Raw genomic sequence first — 23,231 nt, 5'->3', positions numbered from 1 at the left:
GCGACCGAGCAACAAGCTTTGGCTCACAAAGCTTGTCTAAAAATGGAAAAGTGTTGGCTACATTAAAGTTGAATGGGTTAATAAAATACGAAGTGGCTCATTATTTTGAATGGAACCATTTTTGGTGTGACAGGGGCATTATTCTTAAATATTTTGGATAAAGTTAATCAGTCAATGAAAGGTTTTATTTAAAACGCTAATAAACAAGTTGGTAGGGCACACAAGAAACTGTTTGAACATGGCCTGAGGCCTTCCACATGCTACAGTATAATTCATGGTTGTTTTCACTCATCTTGCTAATGGCAGGTAGAATCACAGACAATTTGTCACATAATTTCGTTAAAAATGCAAATCCAGAATAAATAAAGCTTGTTCAGTGAAGTTTAGAAAATATTATTGCAGTAAGAGCTACAGTAGGAGCTACATTAAGAAATCACCAATTTCACCTTTGGTAACTCTGAAAAGTCAAGTAGTTCTAACATTTCAGAAATAGTTTGAGCATTCAGTCTGGTCGCGGAAAATGTGTTATTGTACAGCACCAGAGTGTTGTTAATTTGGAAATATTTAGCCATGCTGTTCAGTAAGGATCACTGTAATCATATTCACTTGTGTAAAATCTTCGCCTACTTTATTCAGCATCTTGGCAGGCTGCTGCTCTTGTGGAAATCAGGCATGCGACTACCTGCTAAGACTGCAAACAATATTATAAATGATGTATGGAATAGTGCAAACACTGGCGACATGGTACACGCATGTTTGTTGCACATTCACATTTACGCACATTTGAGGTTCTGCACCAGTGATCATGTTCTGCTTCATTCCTCATCACTATTGCCGTGCATGATCAGGGCTTATTATCCATTGGCACACTCCAAAAAGGTGGTTATTCTTCGTACCAACCACGCTGCTAGATATTCCAGTAGCTTTAACACTGTCAGCTGAACCCGAATTCCATGCATTCAAAATGCAATCTTTGGTGAAACTTGCTTTTTCGAATCTGTGGCCTCCAGTGCAGGATATGTGGGTCTTACACGAGTAACGATCGTAACAGTATGTCCTGTCTTCTATCTCTCCTGCAGAGCATATTCCAGGAGCAGTCGCGGGTGTCCCTTCACCATGATCTGCAGGACTGCCACGTGGCTGTGTGCTCGCCACATGTGCCGCCCATCTTCGCTGACAACTTTGACTACCAGACCCGCCTCGACTTCGTACGTGGCATCCTCGAGCACGAAGAGGTCAGTGGAAGTGTTGTGGCTTGCCACTTGGTTGGTCGATTGATGCGAGGGAGTTTAGCAGAACTGAACAAATGTCATCTCAAGCGTCCACATGGACGGAGCTCAGTAGGCATAGAATTCTACCGCTGAGACAAATTTGTAGGATTTAATAACAGGTATGATTCAATTGGAGGTGAAAGGCAGAAACACTCGTTGGCTTGGAATTGGGTCACGTTAAAGGAGTACAGAGGGAAAATATTTGCCCTGTCTTTATTCTTTTATTGGGCAGCTGTCGACACTATGGAGGCTCAGTTCATCAAAGGTACAACAAATAATTACATACCCTTCTATGCAACCAGTTCAAAATAAATAATGAGCGCAGCGTGGTTTCGTACGCGATAAAGGAGACTCATCACGTCACTGAAAGCTGTTTTCGGTTCTCGTGGTACCAGATACCACTGATGCACACGTACACACTATGGCCATGGTTCCAGAAGCTAAGTCCATTCAGCACTCGACGGGACAGGAGGGGAAAGTGTCTCCCCCCTGCATTTCCATGAGAAGCGAGCAAACGGAGGGTCCACTTTAGCAGCTTTTTGTCAACACAGTCGTACGGCCTGCAATCACCACACCAGGATGACTCGCGCGCTCTTGAGTTGTTTGGGATACCGCATGACCGTCACCTCCACTTTTGGTGACGTGATGAGTCTCCTTTTTCATGTCTGAAGCGGTGTCTGACGGACATATTGAATTGCTTGTATAAAAGGTGCCGTAATTATAATTGTTTGTGGCACACTTGAGAAATTTTAGAAGCAAAAGCTGCTCCAGCCAAAATTAAGAAGTTCCCAATTTTCGGGACAAGCTTGGTCGCTTCCTCAGAGGGTGATTGAAGCAGCCAAAGAAACATCGTCCTTTAAACTCCCGTCTTCTTTGTGTTGAGATTTCTGCCCTCCGTAGCGTCACGAAAGCAGTGTGCGTACACAGGCGGGTGTGTCCTCAACGAGCGATTGATGTCACCCTGAGTATTTTAAAGCGCCACGACTCAAGCAAGAGTCTTCTCACCGGGTTGGTCTCGGGTGTCAATCACAGAGGCACCGTCGAAATCAATTGCATGGTCATGCTTCTTGCAGTGTTCAGCAAGAGCGCTGCACTGGGCTTCGAGTTTCTGTACGTCATTCTTGTGCTGGCAGATTCTTTCGGAAAAGCTCTTGATTTCAACTGTGTAAGTGGCAAGCACTTAAAGCATGATGCTTTATAAACAATCGCCTGGCATTTCTCCTTGGACAGTCAGTCCTTCGGCCGCGAGAGCACCTAGGTGAGCATTGACACTGGCTTCTTTCAAAAGCTCGACACCTTGTTTCGTTAGTGGCCTTGGAAGCTTGGGAAAAAATATTTCGCAGAATATTTAAAAAATGCCAGTGCTTTAAATAAACAACCATTTAGAAGATGTGAGAGAAAGCGCAAGGTCCTTTATCTTCAGTGTTTAGTTTGCTTGCTATGAGAAAAGGATCATGTTAACAAAGGTTGCACAACAGGCATTGCACATGCTTTGCCATTCTGTCAGACACTCTTGTGGTTCAAGAATGATCTGAACATGAGGCTAAGGATAGAGTAAGCTCTTATTTGTTAGTTTTTGCATAGGAATTGCAGCGCTGCTTGTAGAAGCAGCATGGGACAGCATATTGAGCAGGAACGCATTGCATAATATTCCACACACATTGGAATGTGTGTTTCTACTTGCATAAACATTTATTCATGCTGCCTGCCACATAATTGCTGCTATCTTATTATTTTGCTGCGCAAGAAGCACTTGTGCTAGGGGTTTCTTTGTGTTGCAATAATTTGTGACAGCTGGTAGCCACTCTAGCATTAGGCAGGCCTCTCTTATCAAGTTTGCGGTTGTCATGAGTTAGCGGTAGCATGCTTCAAGCTGCCCTTTAGTATATGCTGGCTCAGAAATGCAGCCCACCACTCTGGTTGACTGGTCAAAGTTTTCAATTCTTTTATCTCTCTATTTAAATGGGTAAGCATTTCTTTGCTTTTCCAACGAGAAAACTGTCTGTCCGTCCATTTGTCCATCCATTACGTAAGGCGATCTCTGTCAAGATAGGGCCTGCAGCAGCCAGCGACTTTACCTTCATGCTGCCTGTCACTTCAACACAAACAAAGCGGCAACAACAAAGCGTTCACGGAGCTCTCAGCACACACTGCATGCTGCCCATTCTGCAGATCGCTTTCAAGATACAGGCCCGCACATCTATCTTCAGCGCTACGCAAGCAGTGAGAAAAAAGTGCGCCAAACTTTCAGCAGTCAGCACTCTCTGTTCGCATCGTGAATCGCTTTCAAGATGCGATCCACACGGCCGTGTCATATGCAGCCACCAGTGGAGTATGTTTAGTCACGATTCATAATAGTTCGATGCCCATGGATAAGGCGGTAAAGAGTGATAACGGCTTATAATGATTGGAATTAGCACCAGGTGTGCTGATGATCTGGCACATCAGCGCAGTTCTTTGCTTGCATTATCAATGCACCTTGCGCTGCCGTCAGCACCAGCTCGTGTGTCGCCACAGCGCTGTTGTTTGTACTGGCCGGATCAAGTTTCCTAACATTGATGATGACACTGCGCTGCGTAAAGATGAGCAAGTGGCACAATGCTTACGCACACTTGGACAACTCCCAGACGAGTTTCTGTGTGAATTCTTAATATTTTTTTTATTCCTGAAGTGGTTCCTTTATCACGTGAGGAAACATTAGAAAGAAAAGCGACCTAGGAGTTAAGAAAATGGGCCTTTTCAACAATCGGGTAGAAAAATGTGCCGTCGGTAGGTGCCATCATATCACAGCGCGCACAACTCTCTGTTGACATAACACCACCATTTTGGAACCATCATAAAGAGGAGAGATCTGAACTTCAGATAACCAAAGCTTTATATTTTGCCATGCAGAAATAACAGCAAAATAAGCGAACAAAAAATGAAAGAACTAGCGCCGTGATTCGTTACTGCTGCCACGCAGATAGGATTAAGCGCTCCTACTGGCTGACACAGATTTGAATTGCTAGCACGTGTTTTGCGCACACATTTTGAGGTGACGAGCTGTGCATTTCCTTGACCTGGCAAAGCTTAAAAATTGTGGTAGGATGCGTCACTGCCTCGCGTTAGTTTCGTTAATGCATACAAAATGCTAGATTAGTGCATTTTCAAGATGCAACTAAACCAACTAGCCCAGTTGTCCATTCTGTTATAGTAAACTTAAAATTTAGAATGGGTCATATTTCTGTTCGTATTGAAAGAAGACACCTCCTGGTCACAATATGCCCACCCCTCAAACATTTCTGGGGAGAACCGTGGCTGGTGGCACAACATAGTCGAGAGCCTTCCATTTTCTTACAACAAATGCCGTCTATGACAGGCATGCTTCTCGCTGAGCAGCTGTCTTTGTTTTCTTTACAGGGCACGACATCATCAACCTAATTTATGCTCACTGCAGCACTAAGGCCTCTCCCAGCAATCTCCTCTCTCTTGCCTCAGCTGATTCTATCCTATGCCTACAAATCATGTTACCTAGTCTTTGGACATACTCAGTTGTGCTTCGCTTCCTGTGGCACCCATTCTCTTGCGCTGCTGTTACTCTGTGTGTTACGCACAGAGTAACCAGCCGTGCTAACGGTGCACCTTGGCACCCATTTTGGCACTCTGTTACGCACAAGTTTGCCTCAGAAGAAGTGCATTGTCTGTCATCTTTGTGCATACAACACTGTGTGTGACAAATGTTTTCCACAACCACACTTCTATGGCATAATGACCGGAAAGCTCAGCAAGGTCTTCCAGCACTAAAACCCAAGAAATGCGTATGTCTTATGTAGTTTCACATGTTCCCTCCCCCCATTAAGTGAAGAGGAGGCTGAACCACTTATCATGGCTCATACGTCTTTCACTTTCTCTTTCTTCGCATTGTGATGATCCAGATTATGGGCAATTCAATTTACGTGCACATCACTGACACCTGCTATGCGGCTTCAGCATGCAACCTCGTCATGTATGATGCCGTCAGGTGAGTTGCAATGTCACCAGCTATTTATTGCATTATGACTCAAGGGCATTGACATTAAACGGTACATAAGTAGTGGGTTTAAGAAGTTAACTCTTTCCCTGTCACAAAAGACGTGCTCATTTTTGGTGCGTTAATGTTTTAACATTGTATTTCAAAGAGTACTAGTAGCAACATATAGGTACTTTGCAACGTAATATTGCAGCCTAATCATTGATGTCTTGAATGGAAGTAAAAGAGAAATAATGGCTAATGAAGGTATTGTGGTGCAATGTAATGTAATGTACACAAGAAAAAAAAAGACAGCAGAAAGAGCACCACTTTTTGTCGTCTGTTCTTTCTTTTGTATGTTATTTTACATTGCACCATGATACCTTTATTAGCAATTTAGCAATACACCAATTTATTAGCAATGCACCAATTTGCCCAACATAGTACCCTGCTAAAGCACAAATAATTGGTCAGAGAGGTTATGACAATTCTGATGGCAAATTTCAGAGAAGCACCAAGCATTATGGAAACTAATAATTTACGATTCTCGCTGAAAGTACTGAGAGTACGAAAAAAACTTAAATATACCAAATATGTGCCTTGCTCCTAATTTCCAACTTCTAGAACACCCAGAAAAATAATATGCAGATTTGGTGGCATGAATATCAGCCACAGTGATGCCATGCACGAGAGCTGTGGCTTTGCAGATGTGAAAAGAGGATACATGCTTATTATGCCGGGAGCATTTATTTTGGCTCCTTTCAGCAGGTGCCTGGTCCATTTCCTTCTGCGCTCTCCAGGCTTCGAAGCAGTGTTTCTCGGCTTGGGGAGCGTCCACATCCTCACGTTCGATTATGCTCAATCACTGTCAGCTACTGTCTGTAAGCAAGCTGGCTTAGCCATGCACATTGAACTGATGCTGGTGCCTTCACATGCTTTGGACAGTACTTGTACAGTACTGTATGGCAACGTACAGCGTGATACATTATTGCACAGTAATGAAAAAGAGCATTTGCACAAACGGTGTTAAAAAATGAAGAGATCAGACTGCTAGTCAAGCTTCTGTGGAAAGTCAATGTAAAATCAACTGCGTGCTCTTGTGCGAGTGAAAACTCCACAAAACGAGAATCATTTCTCATTAGAAGTTGTACATATGCTGGCGAAATGCTAAAGGATAAAAGCAACCCACTTTGGGGCAAAAGAAGTAACAAGTTGCGCTTGATATTAGTTGAACACACTGATAAAAACATGTATTTCTGTGCATGTGCTCATGTTTGAGGCATCATTAAAGCAGCGTAAACGTTGGAGCTGCAAGTTGGACAACCTGACGAAAGCTTTTTGTCTCTTCACTGCTGCTGTCATTTTAAGATTTTACAATGTGGCCGAGCCAGCCAAGGCACAAGTTTTGCATTGATTGGTGAAGTGCTACGAGCACTGGAGGCCGGTTTCGGCAATACCTCCTGTTGAAGTTTTCTTTTTTTTTTTTTTTTCATGACTTCCCAATGCGTCGAAAATAGCCAAATCTTACCAGAAGTTAAAGTGAGGTCTTCATTTCATACGGTGTGTGGCGTTACTCGTGGAAGATTTCCAACTGGAACGTTTAACTCGTCAAAATGCTGCTTGGCATCTTTGAATAACAACTTGAAGGTAATAAAATTTATTCATGGCATCACCAAAAGCATTGCAGTCTTTCTAAAAGTGCAAGGTCGCTAGATAAATTTGGAAAAGCATGTAATGAGGAGGTCTCAGAAGATACATAAAACAAAGTTGGCGATGGCTTTCTGGAATTTCTCCACATTACCATGACAGTTTCCTTTCCAGCAAGATAATGCCATGGTAATGCAGCCAAATTCCAGAAAGCTGTCGCTGACTTCGATACATTGCCAATGATTTCTACCAGAATTGTTTCACGTAAGCGTTAAGCTTTGTTGAAGACTGTGTGCTGCTTGCTATATAATTAATGCAGTTGTATGTTCTGTTCTTATTGTATTGTATTTTATGCACATTGCATCTCCTTGAAACTAGTTTCTTTCTCATTGTTATTCAACTATGGGGAGTGAATGAGCCTTGTGGATCCACGTACTGCCCCTACACAGTGGTGACTTCTAGTCTTCAGTTCCCGCTTTTCACTTCTCCTCTTCAAAGGACTCTAGATTCCTCTGCAAGCATTCCATGTTTTCTAGATTGTTGTAGAGCTAAACCTCAATACTATATGCAGCAAAATCAGTAGAACTGGCACATTACTACGTTATATTTAAATTTGACCTTCTTAAAAATTAGTACAGTTGCCACCAGATGTTTCTTACTTCAAAGGGACTATAAAATTTTCCAAATTATCGGGCGATCATAAAAAATGAATTGCGACGAGACAAAAAAAAAATATTGTTAAATTTGACAGGCAGCAACCAAAGCTATGTTGTGTCGACAGTATATTCACATTGGAGGCACAAAAAGAAGCCTGTAAAGCTTTTGTGTCCACTCCAACACGGCACCTGATAGTGTTGGCCATGCTAGTGTGATGACACTATCATGAAGAGCGCAGGAAGAGAGGAGCAAATGCTACGTCTGCCTCTCAATTGAAGGTGTCTTCGAAACTCGAGCCTATGTGACCTCCAGCACCAAACGCGCAGGAAGACAGTGCACATGAAGCCTCCGCCATCTTTGTAGCCCAGTCTTTACCTAGTCATGGTTACCCAGGTTACCTAGTCCCAGGTTACCTAGTCATGTGCAAGCCACACATGACTCAGCCCCGCTGACAGCCCTGCATAGCCATAGCTGGATTAGGAGATGAGATGCATGCTTACCTTCCTCCCACCCCCTCACACCTAGCGTACGCTTGAAGTCGCCGTACTTGCAGTGGCCAAGATAAGCAACGTACACGAAGGTGCTTTGCAGTGATGTCCTGCACTCAATGCGTCAACTCTTCTGGTGCCGTAGCCCTGAATTCACTATGCATGGCAGAATAAGGCGCGCAGAATAAGCTTCCTCCTTTGCAGCCAGGACGTGCTGCAGAGGTGGAGCCACCCGCTAGTGCCTGACCAGTTTGCCAAGGAGGGCGGCCCGGCATGTGTCTATCACCGGCACAATATCTACAAACCCACTGCAGGACTGCAACTCTCAAGGTACGCTTCCTTTCTATTTCTTTTTTCTGTAAATGGGTGAACACAGTAAACTCAGTACAGTTAAACCTGCCTATAACAAACCTCCATACAACGAATTCCTCGATATTCCGAAGTTTTTCTATTCCCCATCGTTACTCCATAGAAGCACATGTATTTGTGATCTCTGTGTAACAATGTGGCAGCGGGAGACACCCTTAAAATAATGAATTCTCCCCACAAGGCACCTAGTGATTTTGCCCCAATTTTGTTATTTTAGCGCGAGAACCAGCCGCATGCATCTGCTGCAGTTGCCCCACCGACGACGTAGTGCGGATAGTGCCATTGGGACAGAGAGCTGGCAGGGACGATGCAGACGACGATGGTCTACGAGGGTCTGCGCAGGCATTGAGGCACCCCCTGCGTCCCTCGAACCAACAAGGCCAGCGACGCGATTCTTGCCGCCGTGGCCGTGTCCTTCTTTCCTCCTCCCGTCAAACCTCGTCCTTCCACTCGTTCTAAGTAACGTTTCTGTCGCTGGCAGGTTCCCAGTGGCATGCCAGCAGCATCACTGTTTGGTTCCTACAGAAGTGTCCGCACTTCACTTTGTTAACCTGACACCAGGTGACACTACTAGAAGAAAAGGAGCTGTAGCTTTCCCTGTCTCGTCACTCGTGAGTTTCGGTGTCTCTGCTTCTTATCTTCGTCATCATGTCCTTCACCCTTCCTTTTTGACGCCGTACGTGCCTGCGAGTCGGCTCCTGTGTCCACGCATCTAGTCACTTTGGTGTATCATTCCAAGGATGAGTGCCTTTACGGAGCAGCCTGAATGCCGAAGCTTGGGTTTAACTGCGCGCGAATGGAGCAGCCCTGGACAACGTGCAGCTTTGCGATTTTTTGTATGCGGACACCTGCGCTGTCACTACCGAACAGATGTTGGATGAGGTGCTGATAAAAAGTGTCCGCTATCATAGTGACGATGAAGGATCTTGATAGGTTGATTCATCACGTGCTTTGCCTGCCACGATTTACTGCTTTGCCTGCTGGATGCCATTGACATTTTACACCGCATCATGGGCTCACTAGACGACGGAGCAGTGTTGCATTCCTTGATATCTTACGAGCATTCAGTGTTGCCGTCCCTCACAAACAAACAACAGAACAAAATAATGCAGTTGTTTGCCACTAAATAAATGTGTTTTGGGCGAGGCCCACCTCCACTTCCCCTTTTGTTTAATTTGTGTTTATTTTTTGGATTTTCATGCTGAAACTGCATATGATGAAAACCTCTTTGTAACGAGCATTTGTCAATTTCGTTATATTCAGGTTTAACTGTATACGTAGCTAGCCAAGGAGCCAGTCGACATTCATCAAATGCTGATGAGTGTGCGGCCTCTTGCAAATTGTCTCTCACAAGTGTTCTGTGGGAGGCTGGTGGGTCGGAACCTGTGAGCGCTTTCCATGTTTGAAATCTTGACCTGCAGGAGCTGTGTCTTGGAGCCCAGCACATTTGTTGGCTCTGGCACCAGGATTGGGGACAACACCACAGTGGCGAACTCTGTGATTGGCCGGAACTGCACCATTGGTGAGGGGAGGCGGTGTTCTGTTCAATCCCGACGGGTGGCAGAAAAGCGCATGCGCTTTACTGCGAATCAACTGTGAACAGCCTTGAAGGAGCGCTGGCATATTGAAGACCAAAGAGCTATCCAATTAATGAAACATTTATTCAATCAGTAAATCAATCAATCAGTCAATCTTATGAGAAAGGCACCAAACATGCAGTAGTCTCATGCACGTGCCGAAGCACAAAAGAGCAAACTAATAAAATGAAATGTGCATACTGACTTGTAGACACTCGCGAATCAGTGCTGTGGTAAAATACAGTGCCGATAAGTGGTAATCGAACCAGTGATACATATCAACATAGATTTTAAGGACATGTTTCTTAAAACTGGCACTAGGTGTGGAATATCTGCTAAGTGGATGTGGCTTATTACCACTCAGCTTCAAATCCACAGTTGAAACAAGTACCCTAAAGTGAATGTAATTACAGAGCAGTTCGCAAACTTTTGTTAATGAGCTACCACCAAATGGCAATATGTCGTACAAACAATGTCTGCCTCGTCAAGCAGTCTAGCTGATATGACATAATCGTACTACCTGCCACAGGAGATATTGAGTCAGTCAATTCCCGTAAAAAAAAAATAAGCACTCATATTCACACATATTTCTTAGCAACCAGAAACAACCTACCTACTGTGCCCAAAATATTCTGTGAATATGCGGGGCAGACGTGGCATAAAATAGGGAAACTAGCTGCAATACGCTGTGTCCTTTCTTGTGGATCACAAATGGGGCAGTCACTTGGTAGCAGTGGTTGCTGTTATGGGCCCACTACCCTAGCTGTTTTGATGTCTGCCACTGGTGCCGGTGCCCGTCTCAGGAATCCCAAAGCACTTTGCAAGAAGTTTATTATTGAAAAAAAAAATTTGATGTGCAGTAGCCTGGGGGGATTTCAACTCTGGTCCCACAGAGTGGCAGTTAGAGGTTTTACCTGTCGGCTACTCTGCCAGTGCTACAGTAGAGTGCCACAAGCTGCTCTGATTGGCTGACAGCACACTTAACCAATACCAGACGATAGGGTGCAAGACTTACTGAAGATAATATTGCTGCAGCTCTCGCTTCACTTCAGTCCGTTGTGGGTGGGACTGAAATTTTCCTTTTTTCTCACAGCATCTCCAACTGAATTGGCGTAGCACATTAATTACCGGTGTGTTAATTGCTGAAGGGAGAGGGTCTGTATATGAAAAATGCTTTTAAAACATTGTGGCCAGCAGTAGCTTTAATATACTCTGAGTGCCCATAATATTTTACTCACCCTGGTAATGTCAATGTCGTTGCATTGTGCTGTGGCCACAGGTCGCAATGTGCAGCTGCAAAATGCCTACCTGTGGGACAACGTGGTCGTGGAGGACGACTGCCGCCTGCAGCAATGCCTGCTGGCCAGTGGTGTGGTTGTAAAGCACAACGTCACCGTGACACCCGGATGCGTGCTTTCCTTCGGGGTGAGTGCATGGCCCTGGCGGCAGAATATCCAATGTGAATTCATGTTGCCAAGATAGCTCTAATGCCTTAATGAGATTGATTGCAAGTTTTCTTTTCTTTTCTTCTTCTTCTTCTTTTGCCCAGCAGCAACACTGGGGCTTCGAGAGGCACCTCAGTGGAGTGCTTTGGATTAAGTTTGGCAACCTGAGGTTACTGCCAGCTTATGGGGTTACGGTCACTGACTGATAATTCGGACATGCTTGATTATTCAGACGGCTTCTTGGCACTGCCACTAGGCTCGTAGACTTAATGTAGAAGGACGACCTAATTTCAGACGCCTCACGGCATGGCGTGCGATAATTTGGATTTCCACTGCGCGACTGTGTGCTAATTTGTCCACGGAGTCGAGCAGAAGTAGCGATATTTTCGTTTTCATATGTCGCCGGCGTGGCCGTTGGCCATGTTACCGGCACCTCCTCAAAACTGGAATTAGCGAAGCCTACTGATGTATAGTAGTCGTCGCTGATGAGAATTCAGTGCATGCATTTACCATAGCACATTTGCTTGAATTTCATGCGACTGCAATTGTAATGCAACGGTCAGTTTTTCAATCACATCAAATAAGGAAAATAAAACCGCTGCTCTAATGTAAGGTAAACGGCATGCAAACACACTTTGTTATGTCGAGGTTTAACTGTATTTCCAAAAATAATTGCCCGAGAATCAAGTCATCTTCAGTGCCGTCGAGCTCCTTTGAGAGTAAGCACTTCCTAAAAGGCTGCACAACCATTAATTCGGTGGTAGTATCAGGCCACTGCGAGGTCCACAGAGCCCTTCCGATCGGCCTCATGTTTGAAGAGGACCCCCTGATAATTCCGCAATCTGGAAATCGTCGACTCGTTGATGTCAAGCCACCTAGCCACGTCAGAGTTCCCGCACTCCTCGACGATAAAAATTGATTGTCTCTTGAAGCAGGCGTCATACTGAACACGCTGCTTGGCCATAACATTGCAAATGAATGGAGTTGAAGCGTGAAGGCTGCAGCATTGTAACCTAAACACCAGTCACAAGAACAGTGAAAATGGCAGCGATCTAAAAAAAAATGTATTGCTTTCGGTTAACTTGTCCATGGGCTGGATTGAGACGTAAAGGTACAGGTTTCCAACGTAACACTATATACCAAGGGATTTAAAATGTTTGGTTTATGAGGGTCAATTATGCCATTATTCGAATGCAATGCGAGGGTCGAATTCAAGAAATGAAAATAAGGAAAAGCTAGAGTTAAAATCAAGTAAATACAGTAGCTTCGTCTGTTTGTAGCAACAGCGTGACAATGGTCGAGATATGAGCCGTGATATAGTAGCAATGCCTTCTGCTTGATTCTGTTCCACTTTCATTGTGTGCTGATCATGACAGGGCGATCCCCTTGACATGCAGAGCATTGCTCCGGCCACTGATGAAGCATGAAAAGCACGAAAAGAAATGGCATAAAAAGCATTGCTGAAAATTCGCAGCCACGGAATGTCTAAGTAAGCTAAAGGCAAGCACGTGTGCGCACAGCAATGCGTTGACGAACTGGGGTCGTATTCTTGAATGATCACTTTTCAAATATATCCTGATTAGCACTGGACAGGTTGACAGGTGGCGGCATTTCTGCTCTGTGATAGGACAGCTTGCTTGGCACTATGCCAAGGATGCTGTCGGCCACTAAGAATGCCATCGCTCGTAGATGTTGACATGTCTTGCACTAATCCCGCGAAATTGAAGATATCTCAGAACTTGATGGTAGTATCTCCAAGGACACAGTATGGTAAAACCTTCACAATTCAAATTTCACGGGACTGAACGAAATGTCCGAATTAACTGAGTCTCAAATTATTGAACGTATTTACTGGGTACGTTCAAGTAAACAACAAGCAAATCCTTACTGCGTCAACGCTTTCTTATTGAATTAATCGGCAGATCCTGTTTCTATACTATTGCCCAAAAAGCAGTGCGGTAGCTGCAATTCTCTTCGTCTCGTGACTGGTTAGCACTCGCAGCAGCAAAACCCCGACGACTTATACACAGTGAGGCTGCAGCGTGCATCTTCATCCGAAACACTTTTCACTCAAGCGCACATTCCAACTGCTTTTTGCCAGTAAGCTGGCTGCCAACAGATCATCCGTCCATCACAATGTAGCTGGCGCTCTTCACCCTTGACAGCTTCGTCATTTCAATAAGCCGAAAGGAAACTGGCATTTGCCGCAGCGGCTGCGGACAAAACTGTGATCCTATCAACGTCATGATGGATGGTCACCACGCAATTCTGTAGGTAAGCGGCCGACACACACACCGAATCAAAGCGAAACTACTCTTTGCCGCAACCGCTGCAGACGAAACCACGTTCGCTATCGATCGTGGTTGGCAACTATGCAGTTATGAAAGTACGCAGCCAACGTGTACTTTCAAGTAAAGGCTACAAAGGCACAAATAGGCATGAAGTGTTTTGGAGTTTTGATCATTCACATACAATTTCTGCTGATGACTATGGCGATGCGGACTGCACTGCTCCGTTTCAATTGAACGCTAGTGCCGCTTTTGCTTTTTGCGACACACATTTGCAGCACTCCGTGCTCGCCAAGCTCAGAGAGTTGTCCGAATGAACAGATGTGTGGCAAAATACGTCCGAATTAACGAGAGTTTGATTCCATTAGATAATGCATATGCCTGCAGAGACCAGAGGATGAGTCTGCATTATCCGTTTTTCTGATTTCATGAGGGTCGAATTAACGAGGTTTTACTGTACACCTTTTTTTGGCCACTTGTGGAATATGGTCTCGTTTTCGAGCGAATCTGGTATTTCACACTCCCAATCATCCAGGCTTTTTGGTGGCCCCCTCAAGTCCGAATTATCGGTCAGCGACTGTATTACTAGTTTGACCACCTTGGGGTTATTGCTACCACCTTGTCATTACTAACATTTGATATCGCAGTAAGAAAATGCAAACTTCACTACAAACACGCATGTGCACACACGCTTTCGTACCAAGTAAATGCGTGATGAACTGAGCTTTCCATCCCTATGGAAAGAGTTTAAATATGTTTAACTTCAGAAAGGTATGAACATAGTGGCTTGTGAGAGGTGACCCATGAAAGTTCGAGAGCCTATATTGAGTGCCTTTTGGACGTTGAGTGCCTGTGATGTCCTTCTGTTAAGTTCATGTGATTGTCGTGCTGAATTCTTCATCTTGTGTTTCATGCCATGCTTCCTGTATGCACATTTATCAACTCACCATTACTCTCGATTGTTGCCGCACCTTCTAGTATATGCGATTTGATACATATTCCTGCTAATTGTGCCCCTCTCAGGTGGTGGTGGGACCCAACATCAAGTTAAAGGAAGGCACTTTGCTCCAGTCCACACCCGACACAGACGGCTTTGAAGACGAGCCAGGACACGTTGAAGGCATGTTTCCCATCCAATCACACTGTCAAAACAAAAACCCAACATGCAAAAAATGTGGCCGAGGTAATGTGTCATTTGGGGCTTCATTTACGGGGCAAACAGCAATGGCATTGCTAAAAGCCAGTCATTCTGTGCATTTCAAGCTAACGTTCTTGCTTCTAACACGGCGGTTGAACCAGCCCGTTGCCATTGCTATACAAAATCCCATTTGTGTTTGCCACTGCCCATGGAGCTACATAAGGAACTTGCTGTTTTCACACAAACGTTGTGAATTTAATATTCCTGCACCGTGCACATTGTATGTTGAATCTGTAGTCAGTTTTCTCTTTGGGCAGGCAATAGAAACAGAACCGCATTTCCTGAGCACTTTTTATTTTCCCTCTATTTTTTTGAAAAGCACTTCTAGGGCCTTAAAACAATAACTACAACTATGTGCAGTTTTCTGAAGTGTGGTGTAGCAACAGGCAAAGTGGAGGGCAGAAAATTGAATCCCGATTTACAAGCGTGAACTAAGACACCGGCATGCCCTGCCTATCCTGCACATTGTCTCGCAGTGTTGCTATCTGAATCAAAACTCTCGCATTCCCTGTGTCTGCTTTGCGCAGAGTGCGACCCTTCCCTGGTCGGCAAGGAAGGGCACGGCTTCCTCTGTCGTCCAGAGGAGGAAGATGACGATGATGACGACAACGAGGCTCTGCCCGAGGACGTTTGGGGAAGGCCACCGCCTCCCTCGGAGGACGAGGACAGTGGTCCCGAGGAGGACGACCTCTCTTCAGATGGCTCCGCATCACCTGTCGACGACACGAAGTGTCAGTGTGCTTCTCGCATGTTGAGTGCATATTTTGCCAAAGGGGTTAGATCCTGCTCTAGAAACTTTCTTTTTCTACGTGTGAATAAATTCTGGTGAAATTAGCGCTTAAATGTTTTGATGTGCCAAGTTTGTATAGCGTTTCCTTTCTTTTTTTTTAATATGATGCGATTCTTTTAGTCCAATCCCGACCAAAAATCCAGGCCAGAACTCATACATTTTGTTTGCCTAGACTTGGGTTATTTTTATTCTGAAATTGTTCCTCGCCCGATAATTCGAGCTTACCTGGTTGAACTTAGCACATACATCTGGCCTAAAAATGACCCCCAATGGCTGCAGCATATGTCTTGTTGTTGAGTGTGTCGAAGGCATGTCATATCTCACCAAAAACACTGACTATCAGCCTGTTGTTGGCAGAGCTTTAAGTGAAAACGGTAGTTTGCAATGAATGATTATCATATTTGCTTGATTCTAACACAGACCTTTGTTTCTTTATTTCCGAAAAACGGGTCTGAACATTGCTTGCGTGTTACAGTCAGATATAAAACCTTAACAGTCCACTGTCTGAGCCAGCATCATCATCATCACATGATGGCAATAAAACAAGTTTATGCATAGGTTGGCGGCCGCCAGCACCAAGTATTTGGCTCTTCATCGTTAGCATTAGAACCACTGGAGCCACATCGCATATTTTTGGCATATCAGCCTTGCATCACATGGTAGAGTTGTTAGTGCAGTTAAACCTTAATGTAACAAAGTAGGTAAAATCGGCAATTTGCTTCATTATATCGAATTTGAAATTTGAAATTGAAATTGAAATAAATATCGTATTGAAATTTGACCTTTTATGCAAATAAGTGCCGCAGAATCTTTCGAATTATCAGACAATCGAAAAAAGCAAATTTATATGAGAAAACAATTCATTTGGATAAATTTGGGAGTTGGCGACGAATGATGCGGTTTCATGCCACATCAAAGATATCTTCACATAGGTGGCACGAATTAAGCGAAGCCAGCCATGCTTTTGCATGCACTCTGCTCCCGTGGCTCATAGCTTCAGCAGGTCACCGAAACTCGAGATTATACAATTTTCAATACTAAACATGTAGGAAGACAGCTTACGTGATGCCACGCTGCCTCAGCATGCCCATTCTTTGCACGTGCGGCAGATCGCCTCTAAAGCAGGGTGCACGGCTGCGTATGCGCTCAGGCGCATTTTCACAGCAATGCGCAGCCACAGCCAAAACGCACGCCAGAAATCGCAACACACATCAACTTACGTCCTCCCCCATCTCGCCCCTCCCCTCGCGCACGCTTGATCGTGTTACTGCAAGCTTGCTCCCCTCCTCCTCTCTTCCTTTGCTCGCGCGAGGAGGTGGCACTCTTGTGTGAAGCTACCATCTTTCTCACTCTCACACACTTTCACTTGTACTTAAAGCACAACGTGTGTGGGACGCAACAGGATCATATCGCACTTGGACTTCATAAAGAACATGATGCGGCTTCACTTCAAGGGTCGTTCTTGTCACCCCGCATGCAATTTGAGAGGTGCGTTTGCAAGCAGCCACTTGTAATTCAATCATTTGACCTTCTGCATCCGTGGAAGTTTCCATTTATTATCAGCATTCCTTTGCTGCGGAAGCAAAATTTTGTTATACTGAAATCTCATGCTGACACACTTCGTTATAGTATTGAGGTTCTAATCACATGGCATTCTATGGACAAGAGGTTACGAAAAGTTAAATACTTCTGTATTGGAGAATTTCATTATATTGAAGTTCATTATATTTAGGTTTAACTGTATATCTGTGGGCCACTATCCCATTTGTAGTAGTTGGAGAGTCGTTCCGCAAATGAGGAATACCAAACACTGTGGACAATGGCCTGTTGCATAAAGAGCTGTCTGAAAGCAGTTGCAAAGCCTCGATTAAGTGTAATAAATGACCATTGTGTGAAAGTAAACTCTGCAAGTTTTATCCTTTTCTGATTCCCAGAATCAAAAGCATGCTACATTTAAAAGAACAAGAAAAGAAACTGAGTGCACATTAGACCCGGGTGCAAATGTAATTTTTTCTTATAACCTCAGTTTTGTTGACCTCTCAGTTTTTGAGGATACCTGTAGTTTTACCATTGATAGTGCTGTAATTCTTTTTCAGATATACCGTATACAAGTAAACTCTTGTAGAGTGCAATAAAACAAGAATGCTAGTGTTCATCAGTGCAAAAAGCCTTTAAAATGAAAGATTCTTGTGATCATAATTAAAAAACACCTTTTTAAAACAAATGGTTGTTCTGGAGTTCTGAAATGATTGTTCTGAATAAACTTGGGCTAATCTAGAATAACGAGATCTATATCTGAACTGGGATGCCATACAATATTTAACGGTGAATGAAGCCTTGGTGAGCGGTAAAATATGAAAGATAATGAACAAGAACAGAAAATGGGCAACACCATTGTGTCTTAATATTCCAGCGACAGCTCTGCATAACACTATGGATTTAGACAGTGGCTGATTGTCAATTAAAAATGCTTAGATTGTGCTTGAAGGTAACCAAATACTCAGCAAAAGTCAAACTGGCAGCTTTTGCTAACTTTTTCAGTTAAACACACCAAACAGTATCCACTTTGGGCACTGTGTGCAGAATTGTGCGTGTGAAAACAGTGCAGCAAAAGCAGAAGTGCCGATGAAAATAATATTAAAATGTCCTGCATAAATCTTCAAGTATTTCTCATTAGACCTGTGCTGGTAGTTTGAATGTTATATGCAAATTGTTTTAGTAAAATGTAGTGGAAAGTATACGGTTAGGTATAGGTTATCAAGTAGCAGACTTACTTGCTTCGTAGTTCTTCACAACGTTTTGCTTCCGGCATTTTTTTTTTCAAGTGGCTGAATAGGTGCGTCTCAATTTGTGCGTAGAGTTCTTGCATAGAATCTGCATTCTCTAAATTTGACAAAACTCACTGAGGACGTGAAAATTCTCAGTTCAGTCTGCACCTGTTTGCTTTTCATCATTGTGTGATGATGCAAGAAATTTCATGAAAGTAAATTATCAGTGGACAGAATTAATTGCCACCTAATGTATGTAAATGGTAGTATGTAATCCACATCAGCATACTGAGGCCACCAACACTGCGGTTTCTGCATGAAATTTGAGTACAACAAGTTTGACTTTTATTTTGTTTATTATTATAGTGTATTTGCTTTTTTTTTTTTTTCACCATAGAAAAGCATATTGCCTGTAGCAATAACAGTTGCATTGTTTTTGTTGTGCTGATGTGCCAAAATTTGATAGTATAAATATACTAATGTATTGATTCATTATTTTATTGATCACTCCTATCTAGGTCTAATACTCAACTGTTAGTACCTTCAAATTAAAAAAAAAGTTTTGAAGGGGTAACCTTAACAGTCTGAGCTAGGGGTTTTTGAGTATCGCTGTGTTTTTATTCAAATGCGAGTAGTGTTTTAAAATAAATGGTGGCACATATAGAATATTTTCAAAAATAAATAATGGACCAATTAAGTGATGCAGATGTAATGATGGCCGCTGAGGTAACAAAGCAGTGCTTTGCATATGTTAAGGTAAGTGCTTGTTATTTTGTAGCACTCAGGATTTTGGGCAGAATATACCAGGAAAAGAATATAAATAGCCAAATGCAAATTTAACAGTACTCATTTTAATGTAGCGCTTTAAATTCTCCGACACATGTTCACAGAGCCTACGTAGGTTGAAAATGTTGAAGCAATGAAGTGAACTCAACATGGTGATTGTTTCATGCTGATTACGTTCAATGTGAACTCAGGGTTTTGCCCTATATAACAGTGTTCGAGGGGAATGTGGGTATATGCTGGCTTTCACTTCGAGTTGTGGACGCCGTTGACCTGTTAAGGTTTACTGCAATTACGAAGGAGCGCACAGTGCAACTCAGTGGGCTCAGCATCCGCAATGAGTGAGATAAACTACACATGTGGACAATATACTACTATCTGTTTTCGATGTTGAGTAAATATTGCATGGTTTTCCCCAGTATATTAAGCATTTTCAAATCAATGAAGCTCTTCATCTAAATTCTCAAGTGCCATCAACTTTGTTAAATTGAGGTAGAACCATAATTCTGAGAATTTATGGCAATGCGAAAGACATAGCTTTTGTTGATAGAAACACCAGAGAAACTGGAGTAGGCAGCTTTAGTGCAGAGTATGTCACTTACTTGTGTAGCCGTTCTGACCTGTCGTAAAGAGGTTCGTTGCAAGATGTGTCGCAGTGCAAGATGCTCGCCTATCCGTGCAGTGTTCTACAACGAGGTTGTGGAGAGCCTGCAGCGCGGTGTCGAGGAGAACGTCAAGTGCGACAACCTCATCCTCGAGATCAACTCTTCGAGGTGAGCGCACAACTGAGCCTGACTCTTTGGTCGCTGAAAGACGAGTTAAGCCAAATTATTTTTGAAAGACACATTCCGAAATCGCCAATTATTTTTTAAACACTTGATGGAATCAGCACATTAAATAAATGCCAGAAATACTTTCAGAACAATATCTTTATTTGGGGAACACATATAAAAAAGTATGTTTCAATGCTAAAGAAAGTTGCCTTCATCACAGCGCTGCTTGAAGTTGGCTTTTTCGACGCCAATAAAGGGGAAAAGAAAAGTGGCCTGTGAGAGTTGTGATGTAGCCAACTGCCATGTGGGGTCAAATTTAGTCACGTAGGAAAGTCTCACTTCGTGTGGCCTCGGTGTGCCAGCCGACGACGGTGATGCCATTTTTCTTGTTGACGACGTTAAAGATGGTTCTGGCAAGATTTCAAATTATTTGTAGTGCCATCTGTGAACAAACGAACAAACTGGCAAGATTTCAAATTATTTGTAGTGCCATCTGTGAACAAACAAACAAAAAAAGATTGAGACACACGGACACATTCAGATTGTCTTTGCTGAGAAATTGACACTTTTTACTGTGGACTAGCCCAGCTTGTCCGCAATAGATTGTGTACGAAACATGTGGACGTGCCTAGCAATCTTTGGGAGGTAAAGGGTTAAAGAAGCTCTAACACATATTTTCGAAGTTGTGGAAACTCTACAGCATGCTTTTTTGCATGTAAATGAGTAATGTGTATAGCAATTGGGAAACAGTCATAACATTCGATGAGATACTAGAGTTGTTCTTAAAATGCTGGATCTGGCATTATCAACACTATCGCAGCCTCGTGAGACCGGGTAAAATTTGCTCACGTGTGGCAATACGGCTAACTACAATGACACTGCTCATAAAAAAAATCAACAAGCGTGATGTGCACTTTTTCGGGCTGTGGTCGCATGTATCAGCCACAGCAATCGCAGGAGCGCAGCAAGCCATTTGATCATGACGTCATGACAGGTGCGCCTTCTGGGCACCAAAATCAAAACTATTTCGTGGAAACAAGTATAGTAGACTTAGATTAATTCAACTTCAGTTAGTTCGATCTTTTGGTTAATTCGATGCCGATCCAAAGGCATCGATCGGCACCCATGCATTTCTGTAAGCCCAAACTTTTGTTGTTTCAATCCTGAAATTGGCCTTCACCAGATAATTCGAACATGACCGGTGAGCACGCATGCGCATGAGCTGTATGGTGGCCCCAACCGACACCCCTTTAGTGATGACTTCTCGGTGGAGCTTAGGGGACGACGAATGCATTGAACACACGTCATCTCCCGTTGAAAACACCTATTTTCGGCCTGCCCTAGGAAGATATTCAAGCAAAAAACCGTACCTCACAATGTCGGGTTATGGTATTTACCCAAAGTGTGCCTTTTCTTTTCCACAGAATTGGGCGGAGAATTGTCTGTGGGTGCAACCAGATATAAAACCAAAACCGCCTTCACGCCGTTTATTTGCTTCACCACATAACTCAAGTGTACTGCGACGAAGCTTACTTTAACCCTTTGAGGGTTGATTTTTTTTTTGCCATATGCGACCGCCCAGGGCCGATATTTTTATTGTAGATTCCAATTCTTAGGGAATTATTTCGAAAAAAATTTGCCGTAATTTTTCTAGGGTGACCGTAAAGTGAGAAAAATATTTTGCGTTAGTATATGTGTACTCTTCATTCATGAATAACAACAGTAAAAAACGAAATAAACTTATAAGAATTGAAAATTTGATGCATTGTTATAGTTCAAGGCTTTGAAAATGCGCACACGAAAATGTTTTGCAAGACTCAAATGTTCCTGCTCTGACACTAATATGTGCATCCATAGCGTAATCGAACTGCAAAGGTGTGCGCACTCAAGAAAACTGTGTGGTTGTGTGCCCCTCAACAAAGCAAAACATGACATACTTCCACTAATCTTCATCTTATCGCCAACCAGAGGCAATTAGTTCTTGCGAGTCCCCCCCCAAAAGAAAGCAACGGAAGCACTTGCACGGCGGCATCGTTCCTATGCGCACCCCCGTGAGCACTAAACGAGTGAGAAACTTTCGATCCCCCTTTGAGCGATTAGTAATGAGATAGCCATCAGTTTTGCAAGTGCAAGAAGCCGAAACCACCCGCGGAACAAAGCCCGAACTGCCACCCACCCGCGCGCACACCAATGTGCGAGCGGTATATACAGACACGTGGGAGCGAACTAGCGCCAAAACAAACTGTGCAACGAAAACTGAGAGAGGTAGGCACGCGAAAAAAATTCCCTGTAGTCCCACATAGTGGCAGCACATGACAGAAAAGAAAAAGTTAGGAAATTGGCGCGCTTTTTAAACATACAGACAGTGCCATAAATATACGGCATCGACCATTTCGGACTTCATTCGCGGTGCCATATGTTTACGTCATTGACCTTCAAAGGGTTAAAAAAAAATGTGCGGCAAATCTGACTTCCGTGTTCCCCCAGCAGAACAGCCAAATGTGCTACCCACGAGACCATGGACTAGCCAATCACATTGACTTCATAGGAAATCGGCCGCCATTGTGCAATGCTCATTAAACCCTTGCCCATTTTTCTTGGCCATAAATTGGGTGCACATTAGATTTCTGCTTTGCTTGGGAGCTTTAATGCCATTTCCGTGTTAGTCTAGGGTGTTTTCTTGGCACAGCTCCTATGCTTGCTGTACGTTTCCTGTGAGATGCCGAGATAGAGTGCTGACTACAGTGCATGCTGTACCTATACCATGAAACTTAACTGGCTGCCTGTGCTGTCGGACCTGCAGGTACGCGTACAACATTGCCATGCGCGGGGTGATAGCAGTCGTGACGCGGGTGGTGCTAGAGATGCCCCTGCTGCTCACGAGCGCGGCAGGCGGCGGCGGGGAGGCAGCGACCCAGCCGAGCGCGGCAGAGTACGGCAGCAAACTGCGCAAGTGCCTCGCCCAGTTCCGTGCCCTGCTGCTGAACTATGTCCGAGATCCAGAGTCCATGGCCGACTGCCTGCTTGGGCTTGAGGTGAGGTGGCGGACACTTCGCAAACCGCTGTTCCTTGTCAACAAGCACATTGCTGCATGTCCTTCGCTTCTGGTGCTTTGTCTCTTTAGTTTATGAATGTTAGGCTGACTGCCTGTTATGACTGTAGCCATAGCACAGTTACTTTGAACATATT

At 43.8% G+C, this 23,231-nt stretch overlaps 1 protein-coding gene across 1 annotated transcript in view; it reads left to right on the top strand.

Moving 5' to 3' along the window:
* Nucleotides 1–23,231, top strand: part of eIF2Bepsilon (eukaryotic translation initiation factor 2B subunit epsilon) — a 50,066-nt gene that overhangs the window by 12,308 nt on the left and 14,527 nt on the right. The window contains exons 5-13 of the mRNA XM_075682458.1: nt 1,080–1,235; nt 5,186–5,271; nt 8,256–8,381; nt 9,842–9,942; nt 11,277–11,422; nt 14,754–14,850; nt 15,456–15,659; nt 19,952–20,042; nt 22,846–23,077. Coding sequence (XP_075538573.1) covers nt 1,080–1,235; nt 5,186–5,271; nt 8,256–8,381; nt 9,842–9,942; nt 11,277–11,422; nt 14,754–14,850; nt 15,456–15,659; nt 19,952–20,042; nt 22,846–23,077 — 1,239 coding nt within the window. The remainder of the gene's footprint in view (nt 1–1,079; nt 1,236–5,185; nt 5,272–8,255; nt 8,382–9,841; nt 9,943–11,276; nt 11,423–14,753; nt 14,851–15,455; nt 15,660–19,951; nt 20,043–22,845; nt 23,078–23,231) is intronic.

This window comes from Dermacentor variabilis, chromosome 2 (genome assembly GCF_050947875.1).
Source record: "Dermacentor variabilis isolate Ectoservices chromosome 2, ASM5094787v1, whole genome shotgun sequence".
Lineage (NCBI taxonomy): Eukaryota > Metazoa > Arthropoda > Arachnida > Ixodida > Ixodidae > Dermacentor > Dermacentor variabilis.
This window is presented reverse-complemented; position numbering and strand designations above follow the sequence as displayed.